General features: G+C 32.7%; 1 protein-coding gene across 20 annotated transcripts in view; it reads left to right on the forward strand.

The window, feature by feature from the left end:
• Window positions 1-23,413, forward strand: part of Khdrbs2 (KH RNA binding domain containing, signal transduction associated 2) — a 586,688-nt gene that overhangs the window by 98,050 nt on the left and 465,225 nt on the right. For all 20 annotated transcript variants that reach the window (XR_013425076.1, XR_013425077.1, XR_013425079.1 and 17 more), the window contains exon 2: window positions 799-926. Coding sequence is in view for 3 of the 20 variants with exons in the window: in XM_078019828.1 (XP_077875954.1) it covers window positions 799-926 (128 nt within the window). In the remaining 17 variants the exon portion in view is untranslated. The remainder of the gene's footprint in view (window positions 1-798; window positions 927-23,413) is intronic.

A 23,413-nucleotide genomic window follows, 5' to 3' on the forward strand; every position in this document is an offset into this window, starting at 1 on the left:
TCTGCACATGTATTCCTTTTCTAATTGTGTTTTCCTCATAAAAATATAGATTCCATAAAAACAGGAACATTTTCTTATTTTCTGCTGTATATATCTTTGGTAACTATATTAGAATTTCAAAAAACTTTATGAAATTAGTTCATTAAAAGATGCAAGGGTAGATAAATTATGTACATGTACTTAGAAATATCCATTTTGGCAAGATTCTCACAGGATGAAACTAAGTTCCTCTCCTCCATCTCAACAGATACTTTCGTCCTGATGAATGATAATGCTTACAGATTTCACCATTTATCTGACATTTGTGACTACTTTTAAATTGTTTTTAAGATTGGTTGGAATGTAAAACTATTGTGCAGTTTCTTTTTACTATGCATTTTTGATAATTGGATGATTACAATCTTCAAATTATTTTTATTTAGAAATGATCTAAGTAAAAATGACACATAACTTTAAAATATGTTTTGTTCTGTTCATTGCTCCTTGGAAACTTATGTTTGTTTAGACAATTTAGGTAGTCAGGGTGAATATTTCCTCTTTTGTTAGACGATGTTTAAAATGAATTAAATATATCACTTGTTTCACAGAAGACAGAGTCACATCTTAAAGTGTCACTTGTTGGTTTTAGTTGACAGCAGTCACCTTATTCACAGTAGTGACATTCACATTGTTGTTAGAAAGATTTTGTTACTGGCCTTTTATCAAGATTCTTCAAAATCTGATCTGGGAAGAGGAAGAATATGAACAGTCAGCATGTTTATGATGATTTATTTCATTTTTTTCTTCTGATTTTTTCAGAAATTGAAAAATTTCAAGGTTCTGATGGAAAAAAGGAAGATGAAGAAAAGAAATATCTTGATGTCATCAGCAACAAAAACATAAAGCTCTCAGAAAGAGTATTGATTCCTGTCAAGCAATATCCAAAGGTACTGCAATGTAAGCTTTATTCTCATTGAACTAAGAAAAAATGACAAAAATAGGACTTGACATTTTATTCATTGCCTTTTATAAATTAAATATTTAAAGGTTCATTATATACATATATGCAAACATATAATACTGACATAGAGGGAGGAAAACTCTTTGAAAATACTATTGTGAGGGTAATTTTCAACTGAAAGCTATAACATTTTTGTTTTATGACTGTGGGAAGCATAATTAGGTACTTTAATAATTTATTTAATATATAAATGATTAACCAGTTTGTCCAAATATGTACAGCTACATTATTATATTTTGGTTCATTTTAAAATGAATATTCTTATTATAAAAATAGATTTAAGTTTATTAATATAAAATATTAGCTAATCAGGAAAAAATATTATACACAGGAAAGTAACATAGTCTTTCATAGACTCTTGGATTATAGCTTTACATCTTCTCTATTCAAGATTTCATTTGTGGAAATAAATTTCATGTTGTTCTTAGTATAATAGCATCTCTCTTTTAACTACTTTTCCACTAGTACAGCATTGATTATAAAACACAGAATTTAATGGCTTGCTTTCATTGATTATATTAAAAAATGGGTAAAAAGAGGTTTTTTTTTTTCAAATAAATGAAATAACCAAAAATAGAAACTCAAAGAGTCAGGCTGATAATTTACTTTCTGAAGTGTGAATCTGAAGCAAGAACCATGTAATTATCTTAATAATAAAGATTCTAGAAATAAGTGTTGTAGTTTACCCAGTGTCTTCTAACATGATAAATTTTAGCAAATATAATTAAATGGAATGTTTTGTTCACAATTATTTCAAATAAGAAAAAAACTGTTACAACCCAGAGAACCATAAAATTTAACTTTCAAATGAGATTTTTTGGACATGCAAAATTTTTGTTTTGTTTTGGTCTGTTGAGTAAGTCTTAATCTATTACAAGAAAAACATGTGTAGAAGGTATATGTTGTTTGAAGTAAACATTATTTGACTTACCCTGTAATTATGTTTTATGGATATTAAATTGGACAATATAAATGTACATGAAAATTTTGGCATAGTAATGAATAGAAGTGTGAATGAAATATTAGGAAGAATTATCTTCTTCAAAAAACTTGATTCATTAACCTTTGCAGTCTTAATTAGAGAGTTATTTCCTTAAAGTATATTTAAATATGCTGTATGTTGATACTGATTCTTGGAATAATATTTGTTTATTTTCTGGATATGGGATGCCCAATGACAGACTCAGTATATACTGCTAAAAAGCATGCATCTCCGTATTTTCTGTCCACATGAAGTTAGTAAGGAATAGAAGGCATTTGAATTCCTCATGGCTCTTCAAGTTCCAGTACCAGTGGTTTGATTCTATTACAATAGTCTGTTTTTGATTCATAATGGTGACTGTTGAAACAAGAATGTTCTGTAGCACCAAATTTTTGTGTAAAGTTTAATTTCATAACTCATAAGAAGATGCTCAAACAACAAAACTGCCTATTTTCATTGCAGTAACCATTGATTGCTGGAAATTTTTTTTGCTTCTTAGAATTTTTAGAATCATAAAATATGTAAGCATGAACTAATCTTGGAAATCACAGAATATATAAAACTTTCACATAGTGGGAAGATGGGACCTTGAGTTGCCCAAGGTCCTATCTTGGTTACAGATGGAGATATTTAGTGCACTTGTTGTTATTTCAGATTTTTTGTGGTTTTGTGAACCATTGCATTTTTTAAAATATTTATTTTTTAGTTGTAGTTGGACACAATACCTTTGTTTTATTTATTTATTTTTATGTGGTGCTGAGGATCGAACATAGAGCATCGCACACACTAGGCAAGCACTCTACTGCTGAGCCACAACCCCAGTCCCCCATTGCATTTTTAATGTAACTGAACATGTTTGCATTACTTTTTCATATAAAATGTGGAAGGAATGTGAAAAATGATAAGTCTTAGTGGCTAATACTTGTATGAATTAGCCTGAAATAGCAATTCATATTCACCAAAATTTAGTATTTATTTAATTAGTGAATAGCCTGCTGAAATCTTTTAATTTATTTTTAAAGGAATGTCCATTTCTTCTAATTATCATGCTTAAAAAAATTCTAGAGCCCTTTAATAGAAAGAGAGTAGAATACTGAGAAACCAACCAAAATTGTATATCAACATTGACCTATTTTTTCTTATACTACAATAAAATCATAATATTCCAAAAACAAACCATATTTTATTACAAAAGTGACATTCTTTCATGCTGTTTTATTGCCTTCTTCTCACAAAAATATTAGTGAAATACTATGAAAAGTATGACCACTAAACTTGAGCTGTATTTGACATACATTTGTAAACTGTAAAATGTGTGGTATGGCATGATAATATGAGCCATTGAGCAGAGCACAACAGTTTAAGGGTTTACAGTTTAATCTTTTATAATAAAAAGTGATTTATCTCTCAGGGGGTATGCTGGAGAAGGACCTGTTTTACATAACTCTCTCAGAACCATCTCTCCCCTTGATGCCTGCTTTCTTTTTGAACCAGTAATTAATGCATTGATGACACAGTCCTTTCAAACAAAGGGCAATAAATAACTGTGGGAATTCTTGGGGAAATGACCTTATCATGACTTCACTACATGACCTTTTTGGGATAGATTTTGTTTCAATTAGTCTCCAACTTCAAGTTAATTTGCTGACTTGGTTGGATACTACAAGGAATTGAAAGAAGTTTAAGATTTTAAATTATAGAACATGTAAGAATGCTGTTCAAGCACTTTAAGAATGATTTATCTTGCTCTAGCAATTTATATTTAGTGATTTAAATTTGAGAAAATATCAAATTTTTTAATGGGAATTTTTAAAACATTTTTGTAACAATATTAATAGATATTGGGATCTGTGCTAAGTGAACAAATTGTAGTAGTTTTTGCTATCACACAAAAAAATGGGTAACTAGTTGAGAAAATGGTGACCTTTATTTGATTAACTGTAGTTACCTTTACAATCCATACATTTTCCATAATATCATGTTGCATATCTTAAGTATACACAATACAGTTTATTTTTAAAAAATTAATAGAGAAATAGACAACAATGTGTATCTGTTTGGATTTGCAAATGTTTTGAACTAGAGCAATTATTTCTTGATAGTTAAACCTCAAAGAATGAGGAGTATGTGGCAGCACAGTGCACTGTATTCCTGAGAGATGCATGTGTAACACCCTGGAGAACCGTGCCCAATCCATAACTCTCTATTTCCCAAGCCCACATATGTCATAGTACAATATACTTTTATCCCAAATTTTAATGTGTCTGACTGGTATGCATATTGTAGTTAGAATCATTTTGCCATCTCTCTAAGGAAGCAGTGGTCATAACTCATTGTTTTTGCCTGTGCATATAGAAAATTGTTCCTGGCTTTTTATGTTAAGTTATTTATAGTTTTCAAACTCTGTGTTTAGTTCAGATTCAGCTTGAAATGTCTTCAAGCAAGATTTCATTATGATTTAGGCTGGACATACAAAGCTAATTAAAAAAAAAGAATAAAAGCATAGCTTGGGGTATAAATTTGATAATAATAAAGACAGTTTTTATCCTTGGAAGAATGAGACAAAATTCCATATTTTCTTTGATTGCAGTGAACAAGTAGGACTTTGGAAACCAAGACATCCATAAGTAGCCAAAGCTGTGCATATGTTTTATTATTCTAGACATACAAAGGAATTCCTTTCACAAAAGTCTGGGTGAACTGAGATGCGTCAGAGAACTGGAGAAGCATTGCCTCCAGTTTTGAGAAGAGCTCCGCCTGTACCTGTTTGTTCACCTGGGCAATTCAACTTCGAAATGCCTTTTAAAAATGTCTTTTTGATGTGCTTTCAGAATCCTCTAAAATATATCAGACCCATTCCTTCAATTAAATTTGCCCCAAGGTCCACTTTTTATTTCTTTACTTGAGTTACTGCCAACTTTTTAAAGTAATGTATTGCCAAGAGTGAGATCTGCCCCAAATTTGGCCCCTTTTAAGATCAAACACAGCCATGTCCCCCTCTGCTGCTTTTCAAATCAATTCCTTATGTGGATTAATGCAGAAAATTAAAGTTCCAAAATATGTTCAAAAGCATCTCACTTGCTCTATATTTTTCCTTACTCTGCTCAGTCCTGAATAGGCGGGTAGTCTTCTGTGCCAGGCTGGATAGTCTCATCTGCAGTTCCAATTTGCCATGTCCTCCCACAGAGCCTGTGTTTTCTTCTTTATACTTCAGAGTATGAAATATCCAAATCCAAATCCTTGGTCTCTGTTATATTTTCTAACTTTCTAAGTAATTGTGAGATCATTTAAAAATAATTAATAGAGATTCAGTTTTTCTAAATTTGGAAATTCACTGTGTTTCAAAGCCAATGTAACCACTTAATCTTGGGCAAAACCTCTCTAGTTTTCTAAGGAATTTGTTTTTCTAGAAACCACTGTGTAGCCTACAAGTAAACCTGTTTTATCAGACAGAGACCACTGGACAGCATTTTGCTTTTTATTTTCCTAAAGGAAATAGAAGAGAGGATTTGAGGTGCTTTCTGACTTCAGTTTTGTTCATATCAGTTTTCTAGCCTCTCAACTGTGAATTTAAATCTCAATTGAGGAAATGATATGACACTCAGATTCACAATTCCTATGAGGAAAAAAAGATTTCAAGGTGCTAGTAGGGCACATTCTTTCCAGTAAATGATTTTGAAATAACCCCATTTTCTAGCAAAATTTAAAAAAAAATTGCAAGGGTATTATATCTAGTATTTGTCTTATTTGATCAAACTTTGTCTTAATTAATGCTTATTAATTAATGCACTTTAAATGGTATGTTGTTTTTTTATATTTTTTCACTATTTGTTTCTACATCTCACATTGGCCCATACATTCTTAATTTTTAATTATGTGAACTTTTTCCCACAACATTCATTTTTATGGATTCAGAAGACCCTCACAAAATATGTCCTTGTACTTCCTGAAATAATACCAATCTCTCCTCTTTTGCCTATCTAGATCTTCATTCTGTTTTCACCAGTGGTTGCTGTTCTGCTGTGTGCCTGCCTGTCTGCCTCTCCTCTCTCTCTTTTTCTCCCCATACTCACCCCCCCTCTCTGCTCTATTTTTCTCTCTCATACTCAGGCTAATGTTTTCAACTATGTATTAGTCATCTTTCTATTACTGAACAAATATCTAAGGCAATCAGCTTACAAAGAGAAGATAGTTATTTTGCCTGATAGTCCCATGGGTTTCTATCCAAGGTCAGTTGGCCTTTAAGCTTTTGGGCCTGTGGCATGGCAGTATGTTATTATGGTGGGGGGGGAGTATAATAGAGAAAAAGTACTCATCAAGGCAGGAAGCAAAAGAAAGAGGAAAAGGAGGAGCTGGGGTTCCCCCATGATGTTCAAGGTCATGCCCCTTGAAGGATGTGCCAAAGTGTCCAGTTGTTTTAAGTATTTGTAATGCACAATTCAAATTTGCATTAGGTCCCCTCCCATTAGGCCCCATGGAAGGTTTCTACCATCTCCCAACAATATCAGTACTGGGTCTTTAACACGTGAACCTTTGGGGAGCATTTCAGTCTAAACTATTGCATACCTTGTATGGGAGGATTGTTTCTTATTTTTCACATTTGCATACAACTGGAAAACTCAAAAAACTTTTTCAAAAGGATCATTAAACCCAAGTGCCTCTTGAAATGCATCCAAATCTGTATCCTTGTTTCAGGGATCTGTGAGAGCCAAAAAGGTCTTCCATCTCACATCTCTATAATCTTGCCATTCTTTGCTTGTTTGCTCATTTGTTTGCTAATTTAAGTCAGAGGCCTCTCAGTGAATTTCTCTATACCCAGATGGCCTTTCCATTGCTACTTTGTTGCTGCAGTAGGAGTAACTATTTATATAAAAAGATATTTAAGATACCTGAGAAGGTAAGTGAATTTTAAAATCTAGAGTCACTGCATTACCAACTGAATAGGATACCCATTTTAATATAAATTTCCTCAGACTTCTTGAACATGTGAAAGTAAGTCAATTTTATATAAATTCAAGGGCTGTCGTTTTTGAGGTTAGCAGAAAACAAGCTTTCTCTTAAAGACGTACTGTAAATAAAACAATGCATTTACTTCCCCCAGAAACCAGTAGATAAAGGATTATTGTTAATTTTATTTATTAACACCTGACTGACTTTAGATTCATATAGAATAATTGTGACTTCTTTTTCAAACGTAAACTATTGTGTAAAGTTCATTTATACATATGCCATTTTATAAATATTTTTATTAATCATATAATTTTTAACAACTACATCACAAATACAATATTCTAGAATAATCTCAACAACTAGTATTCATGCAAAAACTTTAAAATGTTACCAAATATTATATATGAAAGTTCATAGCACCATTGCTCACAATAGTCAAAGGGGTTACCCAACCTAAGTATATTTAATAGATAAATGGGTAAATGAATTGTGGAATTACCTACAATGGAATATTATTCAGACTTAGAAGAATTATGTATTTCTCATGTACGTTGCAACATGCATGACTGTTGAATGCATTATACTAAGTGAAGTAAGCCAGACAATGTTTTAGGTTCCACTTTTATGAGGTAGGTAGAATAGATAATAAATTCATTTAGATACAAAGTATTGATTATTGTTGAATGGGTACAGAGTTTCCGGTGGGGATGATGAGAAACTTGTGAAAATGGAAAATCATGATGTTTGTATGACATTGTAAATACACTTAATGCCCATTGAGTTATGCATTAAAAATATTTAAAATGACTGGACACTTTGGCACATCCCTCTAATCCCAGTGAGACCCTATCTCAAACAAAACAAAAGGACTAGAGCTATAGCTCAATGGTAGAGTTCCCCTGGGTTCATCCCCAGTACTGAAAAAATAAATAAATATAAATTATAAATTTTATTATAATATTTTAATAAACAAAAAAGTTATAAAAATATTACTAAATGTATTTCAAGGGCTCAGTATAAGCTATGAATTACACTAAAATATAGCTTATTTCAAGGATGCAAGGTTGGTTTAGTACTCAAAATGGTTAAATGAATTTGCTGACCTTCTAAATCAAATATTTAATGAAATAATTTCCATTCCTCATGAAATATACATGGACATATATAAGTAGTTATTTAGTGACCGTGTGGAGAAACCATTTATTTAATAAGTATAAGATTTTGAGCCATTTGAGAAAAAGAATAGAAAATCTAAATCATTTTGTACACAGATATTAATTCTAACTATGTTTAAAATAAAATTCCAATAAATAAATAAAGGTACTAGAATAAGTTGTAAGCAATCATATCTCCTGGGAAAGTATTTTTAAGAAAGATGAAAATATTAAAGCCATAATTAAATAAATTTATAACATAAAACAAGTATATAAAGCAAATATGGGGAAAATACCTGACCCTCATTTATTAGAAGAATAGAAGTAAAAATAAATTCTTCTGCTTTATGTTAGACTGGTAAGTAAATGAAATTTAATTTTAAACCATAATGAATTTAGGACCTGGGCAAAATGGTACCTATGGGTCTGAGTACGTTGATTCTACTATTTTGGAGAGGAATTTTATATTTACATCACAAAGATATAGACTTTTGAAAGCAGTATTTATCTAGCAATTTAATTTAGAATTATGTATTTGTATACATATGTATTATTAAATGAAGTATAAGAGATTGTAGTTTACTTTCATTGTGTTTACATGGAGATATGTAAGATATATAAGATACCTGTGTGTGTGTAAAACTGGAGCTCATTTTTTTGTAAATTGGAGGCATTTTCATATTTGAATTAATTATTGCTAATATGTAATTTCACTAATGATAAAGGTAATCTTTGAAATATCTTGGGCCAGTTGAAAACATTTAAAATATAAACATCAGTTCCATAGAGTTTTTTTGACCCTAGAATAGAGAAATAATAAATGGTAAAGATTACTAAGCACTTTCTGGATGTTAGATAGCTTATAGTTTTTACATGGATTCACTCATTTTATTCAAATAATGCTGTTCTTCCCATTGTAGAGATAAAGGAACTGAGTCTCAGAAGCTCTTCAAATTCCTGTCATTAGGAAATGAATATTTGGGAGTCATCCAGTTATTTGGATTTTGAAGCCTATTTTACTTAACTCATTACCATCTTATGGTTCTATTATTATAATTTAAGCAAATGTTCTTTTACAATACACAGAAAATTTGACCCCAAGCATGATGACAATTTTGTCATAAGAAAAACCAATAAACTTTTTATTTCTAGTTAATGACTAGAAGTGATTAAATGAAGAGTATATATAGTATATAACTCAGGCTAGAGAACAACTTTAAAATTCAAGTCAGTCATTAAACTTGGAACCTCATACTTAGAGAATTAAGGTTTTTATGAGTTCCCACTGTATGTCAGATACAGAACAAAGCCCATTAAGCTAATATTTGTTTTCTCAAGAACAATGTAAGGCTTCTGAAAAAGGTATTAAAGTTTAAAAATATTTACGTTTTTTGAGTTCTTTCTACATCCTGGAAATTAGTGCTCTATCTGACGTACATGTGGTAAAAATCTGCTCCCATTGTCTAGGCTCTCTCTTTACCTCACTGTTTCTTTTGCTGAGAAGAAGCTTTTTAGTTTGAATATACACAATAGAATATCACTCAGCTTTAAATAGAATGAAATTATGGCATTTACAATGGACGGAGTTGGAGAATATCATGCTAAGGGAAGTAAGCCAATCCCCCAAAACCAAAGGCCAAATGTTTTCTCGGGTAAGTGGATGCTGATGCATAATGGGGAAGGGTCTAGGGAAGAATGGAGCAACTTTGAATTGAGTAGATGCGTGGCAGAGGGGAAAGGAGGGTGTTTGTGTATTGGGGGAAGAGGTTGGAATGACATGGTCATTATTAGCCCTATGTATGGGTATGATTGTACGAATGGTGTGATGCTATATCATGTACAACCAGAGAAATGAAAAGTTATGCTCCATTTGTGCAAACAGTAAAATTAATTAAATAAAAATTCTCACCCCACATTAAAAAATAAAATAAATAAATAAGAATATTTAAGAAAACTTCCTAAAGCCACGTAGTTCATCAGTGACAGTGTCATAACAGCAACTCAGGTCTATCTTCACTAAATCCTCTCTTCTTTGTATTAAATTATTATGTAATTCATCTTATTTTATACAAAGATCCATTAAGGTAATTCTGGACACAAATTGCTAAGATTGCAAAAGCCTATAGATGGAAAAGCCAATATATATTTCTTTTCTGGAGTTAAGTGTGACAACAATAACCTGTGCATTATTCAGAGTGTATCTTATAGGTTGTATGGTTGAATCTTTTGCCCAGTTCAGGAATGATTTCTACTATATTCGGACTAATCAGCATGGTCTAAAATATATCTTTTGATTAAAAAGAAAATTCACTTCATTATAATTCACAGCTGGATACCATATTGAAGAGACATTACAGCTCAATTTTTTTTCTTCTCATTCAAAATATGATCCTATCCCTATAAGATTCCATTGTGTTTAGTTTTGCCTACTGAATCAATGTAGTATTTATTGGAAGTAAGGTCTTAACTTTAACAATCATTGATATACTATCTTCATTTGGTTTCTAAGACAACACAATTTATTTTTATCTCCATAACAAACAAAAATAACCTGTTGCATTCTCAGACTTATTTCCTGGCTTCTCTTCTCCCACACAACTTATTAGTCTTGGAGTTCTACAAGGATTGTTCTCTATGTACAATGAAACATGCTTTATGATTTTATCTATGACATGTTTTTAACTAACATATAAGCTGACACTCCTATCATGATATCTGTCCAAGAGAGGAGATGCTTTCTTGACATCATCTGGATATCTCGGTATCTCAGACTCAGATGGTATCCTTCTCACCACACATCTCATTGAACTATAACCAACCGCATTTCAGTTGGAGACAACATTATCGATCTACTTGGTTAAGCCAAAAGACATGCACACTCCCTTGATATCTTTCTCCTGTATGTCTTATCTAACGTGCCAGGCAAGCCTAGAGTTCTATCTTAAATATTTATCAAAAATTAGAAAAAATTCTGGGAATATGATAGAGTTGGAAACAGCAAAATTTTATCTGCCCATCTAGATAGCATTTGCACTGGTATACTGTTTTGTAATTGCAGCCTATGCATGGATTGCAGCATCCACAGGAAGGCTTAGGTAGTAAATTGACATTAATTTTGGTCTGTTCCTGCTCTTAGCACATGTATTATCCATGTCATCATCAGCTTATGTGTGCCACAGAAGGTAAAAGAGATACTGTCCACCAAACGTTAAATAGCTGTGCTCTGATCACTCATTGCTTCTGATCACAGAGGTACAAAGAAGCAGTCAGCCATTAATTTGAAACTCTACTATTGTTGCAAGTTTCTCTTGCACAAACTGAAGTAAATTTCTAGGGATTAAAGCATTGGCTCTGATTTCTCCTCCACCCACCTCCTTTGTTTTTCTCTTTTTCTTGTTTGGGAATGAGATATTAAAGACCAGAATGTTCAAAATCAGAAAATAGCATATATATTCAAAACTTAGCAGTGGCCAAACATGCCCAGGTAAAGTCACAGGCCCTGAAAATAACTTTAAATTTACATATGAGGCTGATTCTTGGCATTAAGACGGACTATGACAATTAAAAAACAACAAAAAACAAAACATAAGCAATAACAGAAAATCTTGGGAAGAAGGGAAAATCTGACTTTCAGAATTTTTAAATCATTTTCAGAGTTCTATCTTCAACAGAAAAAAATTTAAAAAAAATACAGGGCATACAAAGAAACAGAAAAATATGGCTGATTGGAAGACAAATAAGTCAGTAGAAACTGTCCCTGAAAATGTTCTGATGGCAGATCAACTAGATAGAGACTTTAAAACAGCTATCTTAAAGTTACTCAAAAAACTAGAGAAAGGCATGGAGAAAATCATGAAGACAGTGTTTGTAGAAAATGGAAATTCTATCAGTAAAGAGATGAAAAGCCGAAAAGCCAAAAAGGAAATTTGCAGATGAAAAATGTAATAACAAAAGGAAAATATTCATGAGATGGATTCTAGGACAAATTCAAGCCAGCAGATAAAAGAATTAGCAAACTAGAAGATAGGACAATAGGAATCATTGTCTGGGGAAAGAAAAATTGAACAAAAGTGAAGAGAACCTATGGGTCTTGTGGCATACCATCAAAAAGACCAAATTCATATTGTAGGAATACTAGAAGAAGAGAGAAAAAGGAGAGCAGAGAAAACATTTGAAGAAAGAATAGGTGAAAATCCCCAAATTTGTCAATATATTACTATAGCAATCCAACAAGGTAACTAAACTCCAAAGAAGATGGACTCAAAGAGACCCAATCTGAGACATCAAAAAAACTTGCAGAAGAGAGAATCTTGACAGCAGTAAGAGAGAATCAGTTTGTTACTTATAAGAGATAATAAGATAATTGACAGATTTCTTACCTGAAACGATGTTGGCCAAATGGCATTGGGATTGTCTTCCAAGTACTAAAAGACAGAAAAAAAAAACAAACTTCAATCAAGTATTCTATTTTAGCAAAACTCTCCTTCAGAACTGATGGAAAAATTAAGATATTCTAGAGCAACAAAAGCTGAGGGAGTTTATTACCATATGTTCTCTGCAAGAAATGCATAGGTGAGTCTCTCAGGGCAAAATTAAATTAAAAGCCACTAGACAATAACTTGAAGCCATATGAAGCAGTAAATAAAGGCAAATAAATGGACAACTATAACATCTAGTCTTATTCTAACAATGCAACAACTATATTTTTGTTTTCTACATTATTTAAGGCACTAATATTTTTAAAACTGTTAAGGTTATCATTATTATTGTTACTTCAGTTTTCAGATCCATATTTTGGTTGCTACATAATTGAAGAGATAAATGAAATTTAGAGAATCGTTAGTTTATGTTTTTTCATACACAATGAATAAACATAATTTTGTAACGTCAACATCTATCTCAAAGAGGTGTTGACGGAACTGTAAAGGAATAGAATTTTTGTTTTTGAAATTAAGCTTATAACATAACTTGATATAAATTAAAGTATCATTACTTTAGGATGTTTAAATTTCATATCCATGTTAACCACAAATAAAAGAAATAAAGAAATTAAACATTTCACTACCAAAAATGATGTAAGCACAAAAGATAGTAATGCATGGAATGAGAGATAAAAATGTATATGCCATATAGAAACAAGTACAAATGACAGAAGTAAATTCTTCCTTAACAATGATTACTTTAATTGTAGATGGATTAATTGCTGCCATCAAAACACAAGAGATTGGTAGAATGAAGGCAAGACACATGATCTACCTAAATTCTATCTGCAAGCGACTCATTTTAAATTCAGAGTCACAATAGATTGAAAGTAAGGACATCTTATAACACGCTACAATGTACATGAATCTTGAGGGTATAATGCTGCTTAAAATCAGTCACTTAGAAAGGATAGATACTGTCTTATTCCACTTATGTAAGGTGCTTAGAACAGTCAAAATCATAGAGTCAGAAAGTAGAATAGTAATTAGCAGAGACTTGAGGGAGTAAGGAATGAGGAGTTATTTTTTAATGTGTACAGTTTCAGTTTTACAGGATGAAAATTATAGAAGTAGGTGATAGTGATGGTTTCATGCTATGGATGTATTTAATTCCACTGAACTGTATACTTAAAATCTTAGCATGATGATTTTTTATTATGTGTATCTTACCAAAATTTTCAAGAATTGGATATTTTTGAAGTTCCACTGGTATTATCTTATTCTTCATCTTCTCCTCCCTGAATTATGGCAGTAGCTTCTTAATTGGTCTAAATAGTCTCTCAGCTTCTGCACACACCCCTTTCCAACCACTCCTTAACAGGCAGGTGTAGTCAGCCTCTAAAAGTAGGTAAGATCATGTAACTTCTTGACTTGCAAAGCTTTAATTGCTCTCCATTTTACTCAGAGTAAGGCAGGAGCTTATAATTGATGTTTGTTACCACCCTGATCTCATCTCCTAAGTTTCCTTGTTCATTAATTCACCCTCATTTGCTGGCTTTCTTAAAACTTGGCAGCACCCTTGCACTAGGTCTTCCCCAGCCCCAAATATCTTCAATCTAACTTCTTCACCTAATTTCACTTGTTGTTCAGATAACACTGGCTACATGAGGTCTTTCCGTTTTAACATTCCATTTAATACAGCAGTCTTCCTCTTTCCCTACTCTAGTACTCACAATAATCTTACTCCTCTTTAGTTTCTCTTTTTTTTTCCATAGCATATATGACCTTTTAACACACATTGTAATTTTCTTGTTTGCTTTGGAATGGTCTTTAAACACTGGAATGTAAACTGAAAATGGCAAGCTCATTGCCTTTTTCAAAGAGCCGTCTATTCCAGTTATATGGAACAAAGCCCAACAAAGAGTAGTGCTAATAAACATTTGATGAATGCATATGGAATAAGTAAACATTTGCTAAGACACTCTTACTGGAGGAAACACAGTTACTGTAGAACAGAGCCAGAAGATGGGTCACCTGATCACCTCTTGCTTCGTCTTACAGAATTTCTAGGGAACCTGTTGCAGCTGCAGCAGTCCCATCACAGATCCTCTGAAAGAAACCCATTATTGCTATCTTCACTGCAGCCTCAATGGTGCTCTGATCTTGGCAGTTCAAGGAGGGAGTCCAAATACAAGAATAAAACAATGATGTTGAAAATTATATTTGACTCTATTACCTACATAGTTGATTACTTTGCTTAACCAAATTTTATAATTAAAAGGTTAACTCAAGAATTACTTTCAACTCATTACTGCATACCATATTATGATTTTATTATCTAATTACCCATTTATGTGTATATTGAACATCATTTGACCTTGTACAAAAGATCTTATATAACCTGCATATTATTTTCCAGAACATTAATTCCAACTCGTTCATTCATTCAGTAAGTCAGGAGTTACATTTATTTAGTTTGTTTTTGAGTTGGATTCTCACCATGTTGCCCAGGATGGTTTTAAAACTCCTGGGCTCAAGTCCTCTTCCCAACTCAATCTCCAAAGTAGCTGAGATTAAAAGCATGCGCCAGCACACTTGACTTGGATATTATTGAATCTTTATGACAGTAACTTAGTGTTAAACTTGTAAATAAGAAAATTAAAATGAAAAAGACATTATTCCTAGTCTCAAAAAGTTGTACAATACATTAAACAATTTTTCTAACATGATCTTATAGCAGGATGGATCCATAAAATTGAGATTATTTTAATTTGAATACAAGATTCAAAATCAGATTTTCTTAAACAATTTTCCTTAAAATTTAGAGGCTAAGGTATGAAAATGAAGCAGGCCATGGAAAAATAATTTATTATTTGAAAAACACAAGAGAAGGGGGGAGAGAGTATTATTTGTGTTGCCATGTTGAGAGGAGCAAAGAGAAATTTATGTTATTGCTGTCAAATATTTTCAGTAGAGAAACGTTAATTCATATGGATATTTTTGTAGCCTGGTAATTTTTAGATCTGGCCTCTTTCCTTTCCTGTAGAGTTTTTCTTTCTTTAAGAAAGAAAACTCTAAGAATACAGGATACTAACACATAGAGGTTTTAGACACTGAAGAGAGCTGTGAGGAGAGTGTAATGTAATGGGAAAATAATAGAATCTTGACCCAGATAGTCCTGTCAGTCACAGCTATGCTCTCATTCAGTGATGACCAGTGAAGAGTTTCATAAACACCTTCATCATCAATGTTGTTCAATTCAACATGAATATAATGGCATGCCATATGGTTTCACCAGGAAAACCTGAGAAAGTGTGTGTAGGCTTGGTATGGTGTCAGCATACACAAGCATGCCCGTAAAGTAAATATTAATTCTGTTTTTTTCATTTTATGACACTCTTTTGGGGAAGCACCTACTTTGTACCAGATTCTGTATATATGTGATAAATGTAGTTGAGGTTATTTCTCTAAGATATCTGCTACACAGTTCCTCTGTGGATAATGATTAAGACACTAATAAAAATAGTGATGAAGTGGATGAAAGGAGAAAATGATTACATTAGTGGAAAAAAAATGTGTTGACAGCTACTATATCTCCACTTTCTCTGTGATTTCTTTTACCTGATTTAATCTATTTTGTATCTCTATGGAATAAGTATTATGCAGAGGAGAAAACTGAAGTATGGACAATTAGTTGAAAATCACATAAACATTAGTTTATATATCAAAATTGAAGAAAAAGGGAAAGTTTGCCGTGAATGTTTTATTTTTCTCCATATCTACGGTGTTTATTTATAAAGCTTTCCATCCATATCTATTTAAATACAATTCTGAAACATTTTTCTTTACCTGCCCCCCCGACACACATATATACACATATTCCAATGTTTGGAGATTGAGAATTGTGAATTGCCATACATTGGAAAGTGAATATTCTGTATATTGTATTAAATCATGAAATAAAAGTTTGCATCAACCATGTTGTTATTATTTTTGCAAAGATCTTTGACTTATTGTCATATACAACTCTTTAAGACAGAAGAGTCTGTACTTTAGCAATATATGTTTACATCCTACATTCCCAGAGGTAGAACTGCCGCTGCTGCTTAATATCCCTGAATCTAGTTTATTTTTAATTACATGTTCTGAGGGGGAAATTTTTTTCATTAGACAGATAGTTGGACTTTGTTGATAGTTCCAGAATTACCTAACAAATATTCAAGCTTCACATAGTTCTATATCACTTGTGCCAATGATAACTGTGCTTCATTCATATGGCAGATGCTATATTATAAAATTGGAAGCTGTGCCTGTGTTAGGCTTAGCTTGCATTGTTTTTATTTTATTCTTTTAGAGTAAGGTATGTTAAAATAATGAAAATAATTTCATGATGTTATAAAAAGCTCTTTTTTTTAGAAAAGTAAAACCCAGTGGCAGAAAAATCTAATATTACTTTTTTGGTTTTGTAACATTAGAATCAAGTAGAATCTAACAAAAATACTTAAAAGTGTATTTTCCTTACTATATGTTGTTTGATTGCAATTCAATATTAAGCAAATTTTAGGTCAAAATGGAATTTCAGCATGGAAAATTTAATTTCTGGGATAGCCAATACATATTTTATCTTTTATCAAATAAAAAAACCCTTCAATTTTATGAACACTTTCAATAGTTTTGATTATATGTCAACTCCAAAGTTTGAAAGTTTTTTTTTAATTTAGTACTTTCAGACTATTCTTGGTAATAAAATTGACTTTATTACCAACTATGATCATGTGTCCCATTATTATATCTTGCTTTATTTCAACATGTCTATGTAGCTATCAAAGAAATGTTTTGTTGTAAGATTTAATGTAATCTTCAATTTTTTTCTTTGAAATTGACTATTAAAATATTAATTCTTGGTTTATGAAAAATATGTAACACAAGATAACCAAAAACCACGTAGTTTAGTAGAACTTGGAACACATTTTTCATGGTTGTCATCTTTATCTTTGGATCACATATGATTTGAAATTAGTAAAATTTTCTTTACACACAGTGATTCTGTACCTGAGCTATCAGGTATATATTTAGATCGTTGGCATTGCTAAGAGCCTTATACTTTTTAATATATATAGAATTGTTTCTATACTGTATGGGGAAATATGTTCAATTAACTTACAAAACTCTGCTGCCAAACAATATGTTGTTTAACTAGACAGAAATTGCACCAATCTTATTTCACATGTGTGAAAGAATGAGTCCATTATGTCCTCTAAAATTATGATGGTTTTTTTTTCATACATACACATACACCAGTGGGATAGAGAACTCCAATCTTCACAAAAATGGAAAGATTATGCAGAAGTACTTCTGTTTTTACCCCATTTTCATCTTTCTTGTAAATGACTTATGTGAACTTATGTATTTTTGTAAATCTGAAAGACAGGCCTGGGAATAGCTTGTACTGTGCATTTTAAAAAATCAACTGTATGAGGAAAAGAGTTTCAGGTTATATGAATCATATTCATGAATTAAAAATATAGCTTAGTGGTGAAGTTGAATATAATGATGTATGCATTCTTTGCTGAGTCCTGGAGAGATACAAGCCTAGTGGTCATGAAGGCTTTGTGCTTTGTGGTTTGGGTCTAGGTCCTTTATATTACTGTGTTCCAATCCATGATAATCTCATCTCTTGCCCTTATCTTCAGAATCATGTATTTTCCAAAAAGTTCTAGGCCTGTATTTTTAGCTAATATCTTTTCTTGATCTCCATATTTGTGGATTCAATAACTTGGGTGATATTTTCACTTGAATGTCCCTAAGGCAACTCCTCACTCAAAAAGATCAAACCCGAATATCTTTCCATTAGCATCTACTCATCCTCTTTTATCCCTATTGGAATTAATGGCACATCATTCTCCAGAGTCAAGTGTTACGTTTGACTTTTGCTTTGAGTTTTGCAATCATCAAATATCTCAATTCTTAATGCCTAAACACATCTCAAGTCCATTTATGCCTCTACAGCCCACTGTCATCCCCGTCTTCTAGACCACCATTATCACTATATATATATTTCTGTGATAGCCTTCTAACTGGTTTTTCAGAATTCAGTCTTTATACTTCTGATTTATTTTTTAGAAAACATCTTGAAATTTTAAAATAATGTCATTACCTGGTATAAGAAATTTCAGTGTTTCTCAGCCACACATGTGACATATCCATGATTTCAGTGTTCCCGTTCACCCTCCTGGGAATCATGCCATTGGTCACTTCCATCTTTTGGTATATTGGGGATGAGAATAATCCTGAAAACTAAATGAGTTTTAATATAAGTACATAACCAAAATTTAAATAAAATGAAGTCATGTGGTCTAATACTTTCCATACAATAACCCTTCAGTTAATATTATTCTTAACGTTATCTATGAGACTCTTATTATTTTATCTTTTTGGGTTGCATGATCTTTTTAACTCCTTTTATTCATGAATCCTTTATTCATTTCCTTGTTTTCTCCTCTACTTCTTAACTCTAAGATGGATGGTAGAAAGTAGGGGAATTTTAAGAAGTGATTTCCCACAGAGGACATGAGTACAGATGGAGAGGGCATGTAAGTTGGAACACTTCTTTTTCAATAGAGAGTCTAAAGCCAGGTCTTTTATTGTTTATTTTTAATTAAAATTTGAAATATTATGGAAGCTGTCTTTCTAGGAGTCCTATGATATAACTTTAGTGAAATAATGAAGGCTTTTCATTTCCCCTCCTATTTAAATTTAGATTAGGAAGGAACACAACAGACAAAATAAGGGAGAAGAAAATAGGGATGGAAGAGGGAAATAAAGAGAAGCTGCCCACAGAACCCAGTGACATCCAGTGCTGTTGTGTGCCTGGAGCCAGGTGTGTTTGTTCTCCCTCTTTGCCTGACTTTCCTGAGCTAGCCACTCACTCATGGAAGTGTCTTCTATAAAAATCTCCTCCGATAGCTTGTTTTGTGATGGCAGGCAGGTGTGTGTGGACTGGATGGTGCAGCATAATGCTTGTGATGAATGGCTGAGATTATTTCCTTTGAAATCTTACTGTAGGCAAAAATGTCTGGATGGAGGGCTTCTAGGGTACAGGGAAAAATGTCCCTTAAATTATAATAATGGTTCAAGAGCATGAGTATACTTTATTACAAACATTTTAGAAAAGACTATGAGTGTCCTTCATTGGGTTTTATATAAAGACAGCAAGTGGCTGCAAGCATGGCTGCAGGAACCTCATGGCAGCTGCTTGCAAGCTTCTGCTCAGCTTGCCATGATGTGAGCTTGGCCCAGGTAAAAGGACTGCTCATCTTTTGTCATTTTATCTCCATGCTTTAAAACCAATTCAACAAAAATAAAATATTGGGGCTAATATTTATATTCTTTATTTTTAAATGCATGCTCTTTTAATGGGGGGAGGCATGGTGCTTAAAACTTATAACCAGATACTCATTCTATCAAGAATTATTAGTTAATTTTATCATAATACTAATCAAAGTACACTTAAAAATAAGGTGACCATGTGCTATCTGTGATAGAATATAAATGGGTTCCAGGAATATGACTCTAGATTCATTTTTTTGGCTTTATCGCTAACTAGAACTCATTTTACAATAACAGACATTAAGGAATTTATTATTTGCTGAGCATTGGAATTATACAAGCAAATCTGGATTTGGAATTTGACTCTGCAGCATGTTCTGTTAAATACTAAGCAGGCTATTCCCTGATGCTCCATTCATTCATAGTTTATGGTAATGAATTTAAGTCTTGGAAGAGAGTGAAACTAATCGTTGAGATATGACCTTAAAATGTGTAGTTTAATGTTTATCCCATTGAGCAAGCTATAAACTATGAAATAAAGTTTCAAAATCTAGCATTTCTTTTCCAAGCCCTTCATTCATGTACATAATCACTAGTGAGCCTCGCATGGGACAAGGCCCAGATGCTATCAGGTGGGTTCAGGACTCCCTAAGCCTGCTGTGTTCATGGAATCTAAATATGCAATTTGAAGAACCTGTAGCAGGCTGAAGATATTAATTTGTTTATTTCAGTTCTGAGTTGTACTCCCTGGGGTTACTTGTCATGCACAAGTCACTTCTCAGACATTCCTGAAGAGGGGTGTGTGTGTGTGTGTGTGTGTGTGTGTGTGTGTATGTGTGTGTGTGTGTCTCAGATTAGTCTGTGGGAGTTTAAGCCAGTCATTCTCATGCATTAAATAGGTGATAGAGGGATAAATGAAGAACACAGTATAGCTTATCAGGTCAAGATTTGAATATGGATTTTCCATCATCATCTCTAATAGGATTTTAGGCAGTCTCTTATGCAAGTTGTATATATTCAGATTATTATATAATCTAATAGATTGAATGCATAGTTACATATTGCACCAAAAAGTTTTCCTGAGGTCTATTATATATCTTCTTTAGTCTCCCTGGATTTTTAAGTAAATAAAATAACTTCTTTTCAAAGAGAGGTATTAAATTCCAGTTATCTTATATGTATTATAACTGACATTTAATGGGTTCTTACCACGTGATAGGCACTTCGATACCTGCTTTATTTGCATTATGTCATTTTAGCCTCACATTAACTCCCGGTGTTAAGTACTGTTATTCTGTTTAACAGATGAAAACTATGGCATAAAGTAAAACATACTGCCCAGTCACATAGCTATTAAGATGTGGATCTAGGTCATAGACTGTAGAAATCCATCTGTAATCCACACACTTACATGAGCTGCTGTGTAGGGGAACTACTGTACATATTTTCTCTCTCTTTCCATTTCTTATTTATATGGTTCATATTTGCTGCATAAAATATATCTTCTTTAAAAAGATACTGCTTGTTTTGTTAGGGTATTCTATTGACAGGTTTCAGTTATGCCTTATTACTTGAAGTGTGTGTGTGTGTGTGTGTGTGTGTATCATTTTTCTTATTTCTGTGCTAATAGCAACTTCAGTTCACTGCTTGATCTTGAGCATCTTTCTGCCACTTCTTTCATTGTTTTTTTTTAGTTAATCTAATGTTAAATGTGTGCCATTGTTTAGCTATTGTGAATTGTGCTGCTATAAACATTGATGTAGCTGTGTTCCTGTAGTATGCTGTTTTTAAGTCTTTGGGATATGGACCAAGGAGAGGAATAGCTGGGTCAAACAGTGGTTCCATTCGCAGTTTTCCAAGGAATCTCCATACTGCTTTCCATATTGGCTGCACCTATTTGCTATCCCACCAGCAATGTATGAGTGTACCTTTCCCCTACATCCTCACCAACACTTGTTGTTGTTTGTCTCCATAATAGCTTCTATTATGCCTGGAGTGGGATGATATCTTAGAGCAGTTTTGATTTGCATTTCTCTAATTGCTAGCGATGGTGAACATTTTTTCATATATTTGTTGATTGATTGTATATCCTCTTCTGAGAAGTGTCTGTTCATGTCCTTGGCCCATTTATTAATTGGGTTATTTGTGTTTTTCTTTTTTGGTGCTTAGCTTTTTGAGATTTTTGTATATCCTAGAGATTAATGCTTTATCTGATATGTGAGGGGTAAAAAATTGCTCCCAAGATGTAGGCTGTCTATTCACCTCAGATTCTTTTGCTGAGAAGAAACGTTTTAGTTTGAGTCCATCCCATTTATTGATTCTTTGTTTTAATTTTTGTGCTATAGGAATCTTATTAATTAAGTAACCTAGATGCCCTTCAGTAGATGAATGGATTAAAAAATGTGGTATATATACAAAATGGAATATTACTTAGCAATAAAAGAGAATAAAATCATGGCATTTGTAGACAAGTGGATGGAGTTGGAGAAGATAATGCTAAGAGAAGTTAGCCAAAAAAAACCAAAAAAACAAATGCTGAATGTTTTCTCTGATATAAGGAGTCTGACTCATAGTGGGGTAGGGAGGGGGAACATGGGAGGAATAGACAAACTCTAGATAGAGCAGAGGGGTAGGAGAGAAAGGGAGGGGCAGGAGGTTAGCAATGATGGTGGAATGTGATGGGCATCATTATCTAAAGTACATGTATGAAGACATGAATTAGTGTGAACATACTTTATATACAAACAGAGATATGAAAAATCATGCTCTATATGTGTTATAAGAATTGTAATGCATTTCGCTGTCATTTATTTTAAAAAATAAAATCAATTAAAAAATATGTGCCATTATCTGTCTTACAACGTATGGACCTGGTGAAGATTGGATTTTCCTTATCTATAACTTTAGAAATATTTAATTGAGTTAAATTTCAAAGGAAGCCCTAGTCATCAGTGAAGAGGAAAATCTTAAATATTGATGCAACCCTATCATTTAATATATTTACCAAAAAAGCTGCATTTGGGAAGAAGAGTAATTAAGCCCATGATTATGATTGTGAATCACGGAGATAGATGGGTTTCATGTTACAGTATGCTAATTCAGTTTGGATTTTGTGGTAGAAAAAGTAGGGAGACTCATCCTATTAACTGAATGATAAGGGGAATGTTCTGGTGTAGGAACTTCTTGTATCCAATTTAGGGGTGAGGAAATGAAACCAAGGCTAAGGAAAATTCATTAACAATCTTGGAATCACAGCAGTATTTGGTGGCTTAGCCAGGATATCAGGATTCTGGGTCCAGAGTCCATATGTACTTCTACTCCCTGTTCTTCTACCTTATGATAAAAGATGCAGCTAAAATCCCAGGGAGTAGGGGAGAGACAAAGGTTACATTAGAACCCAGAAGGAAGATGGTCCTGGGAGAATTGAGATTAAATTAAGAGCAAGCATGAAGCATAAACAAGTATTACCTTTGGCTTTTACAGTGTTGTATATAAACAAGATAGAGGTCTGTCAGTTGCCTATAGAACCAAAAATTAAAACATTAACATATTGATTTGGTGTTTTCTTTAAAAAATA

This window comes from Ictidomys tridecemlineatus, chromosome 8, assembly GCF_052094955.1.
Source record: "Ictidomys tridecemlineatus isolate mIctTri1 chromosome 8, mIctTri1.hap1, whole genome shotgun sequence".
NCBI classification, from domain to species: domain Eukaryota; kingdom Metazoa; phylum Chordata; class Mammalia; order Rodentia; family Sciuridae; genus Ictidomys; species Ictidomys tridecemlineatus.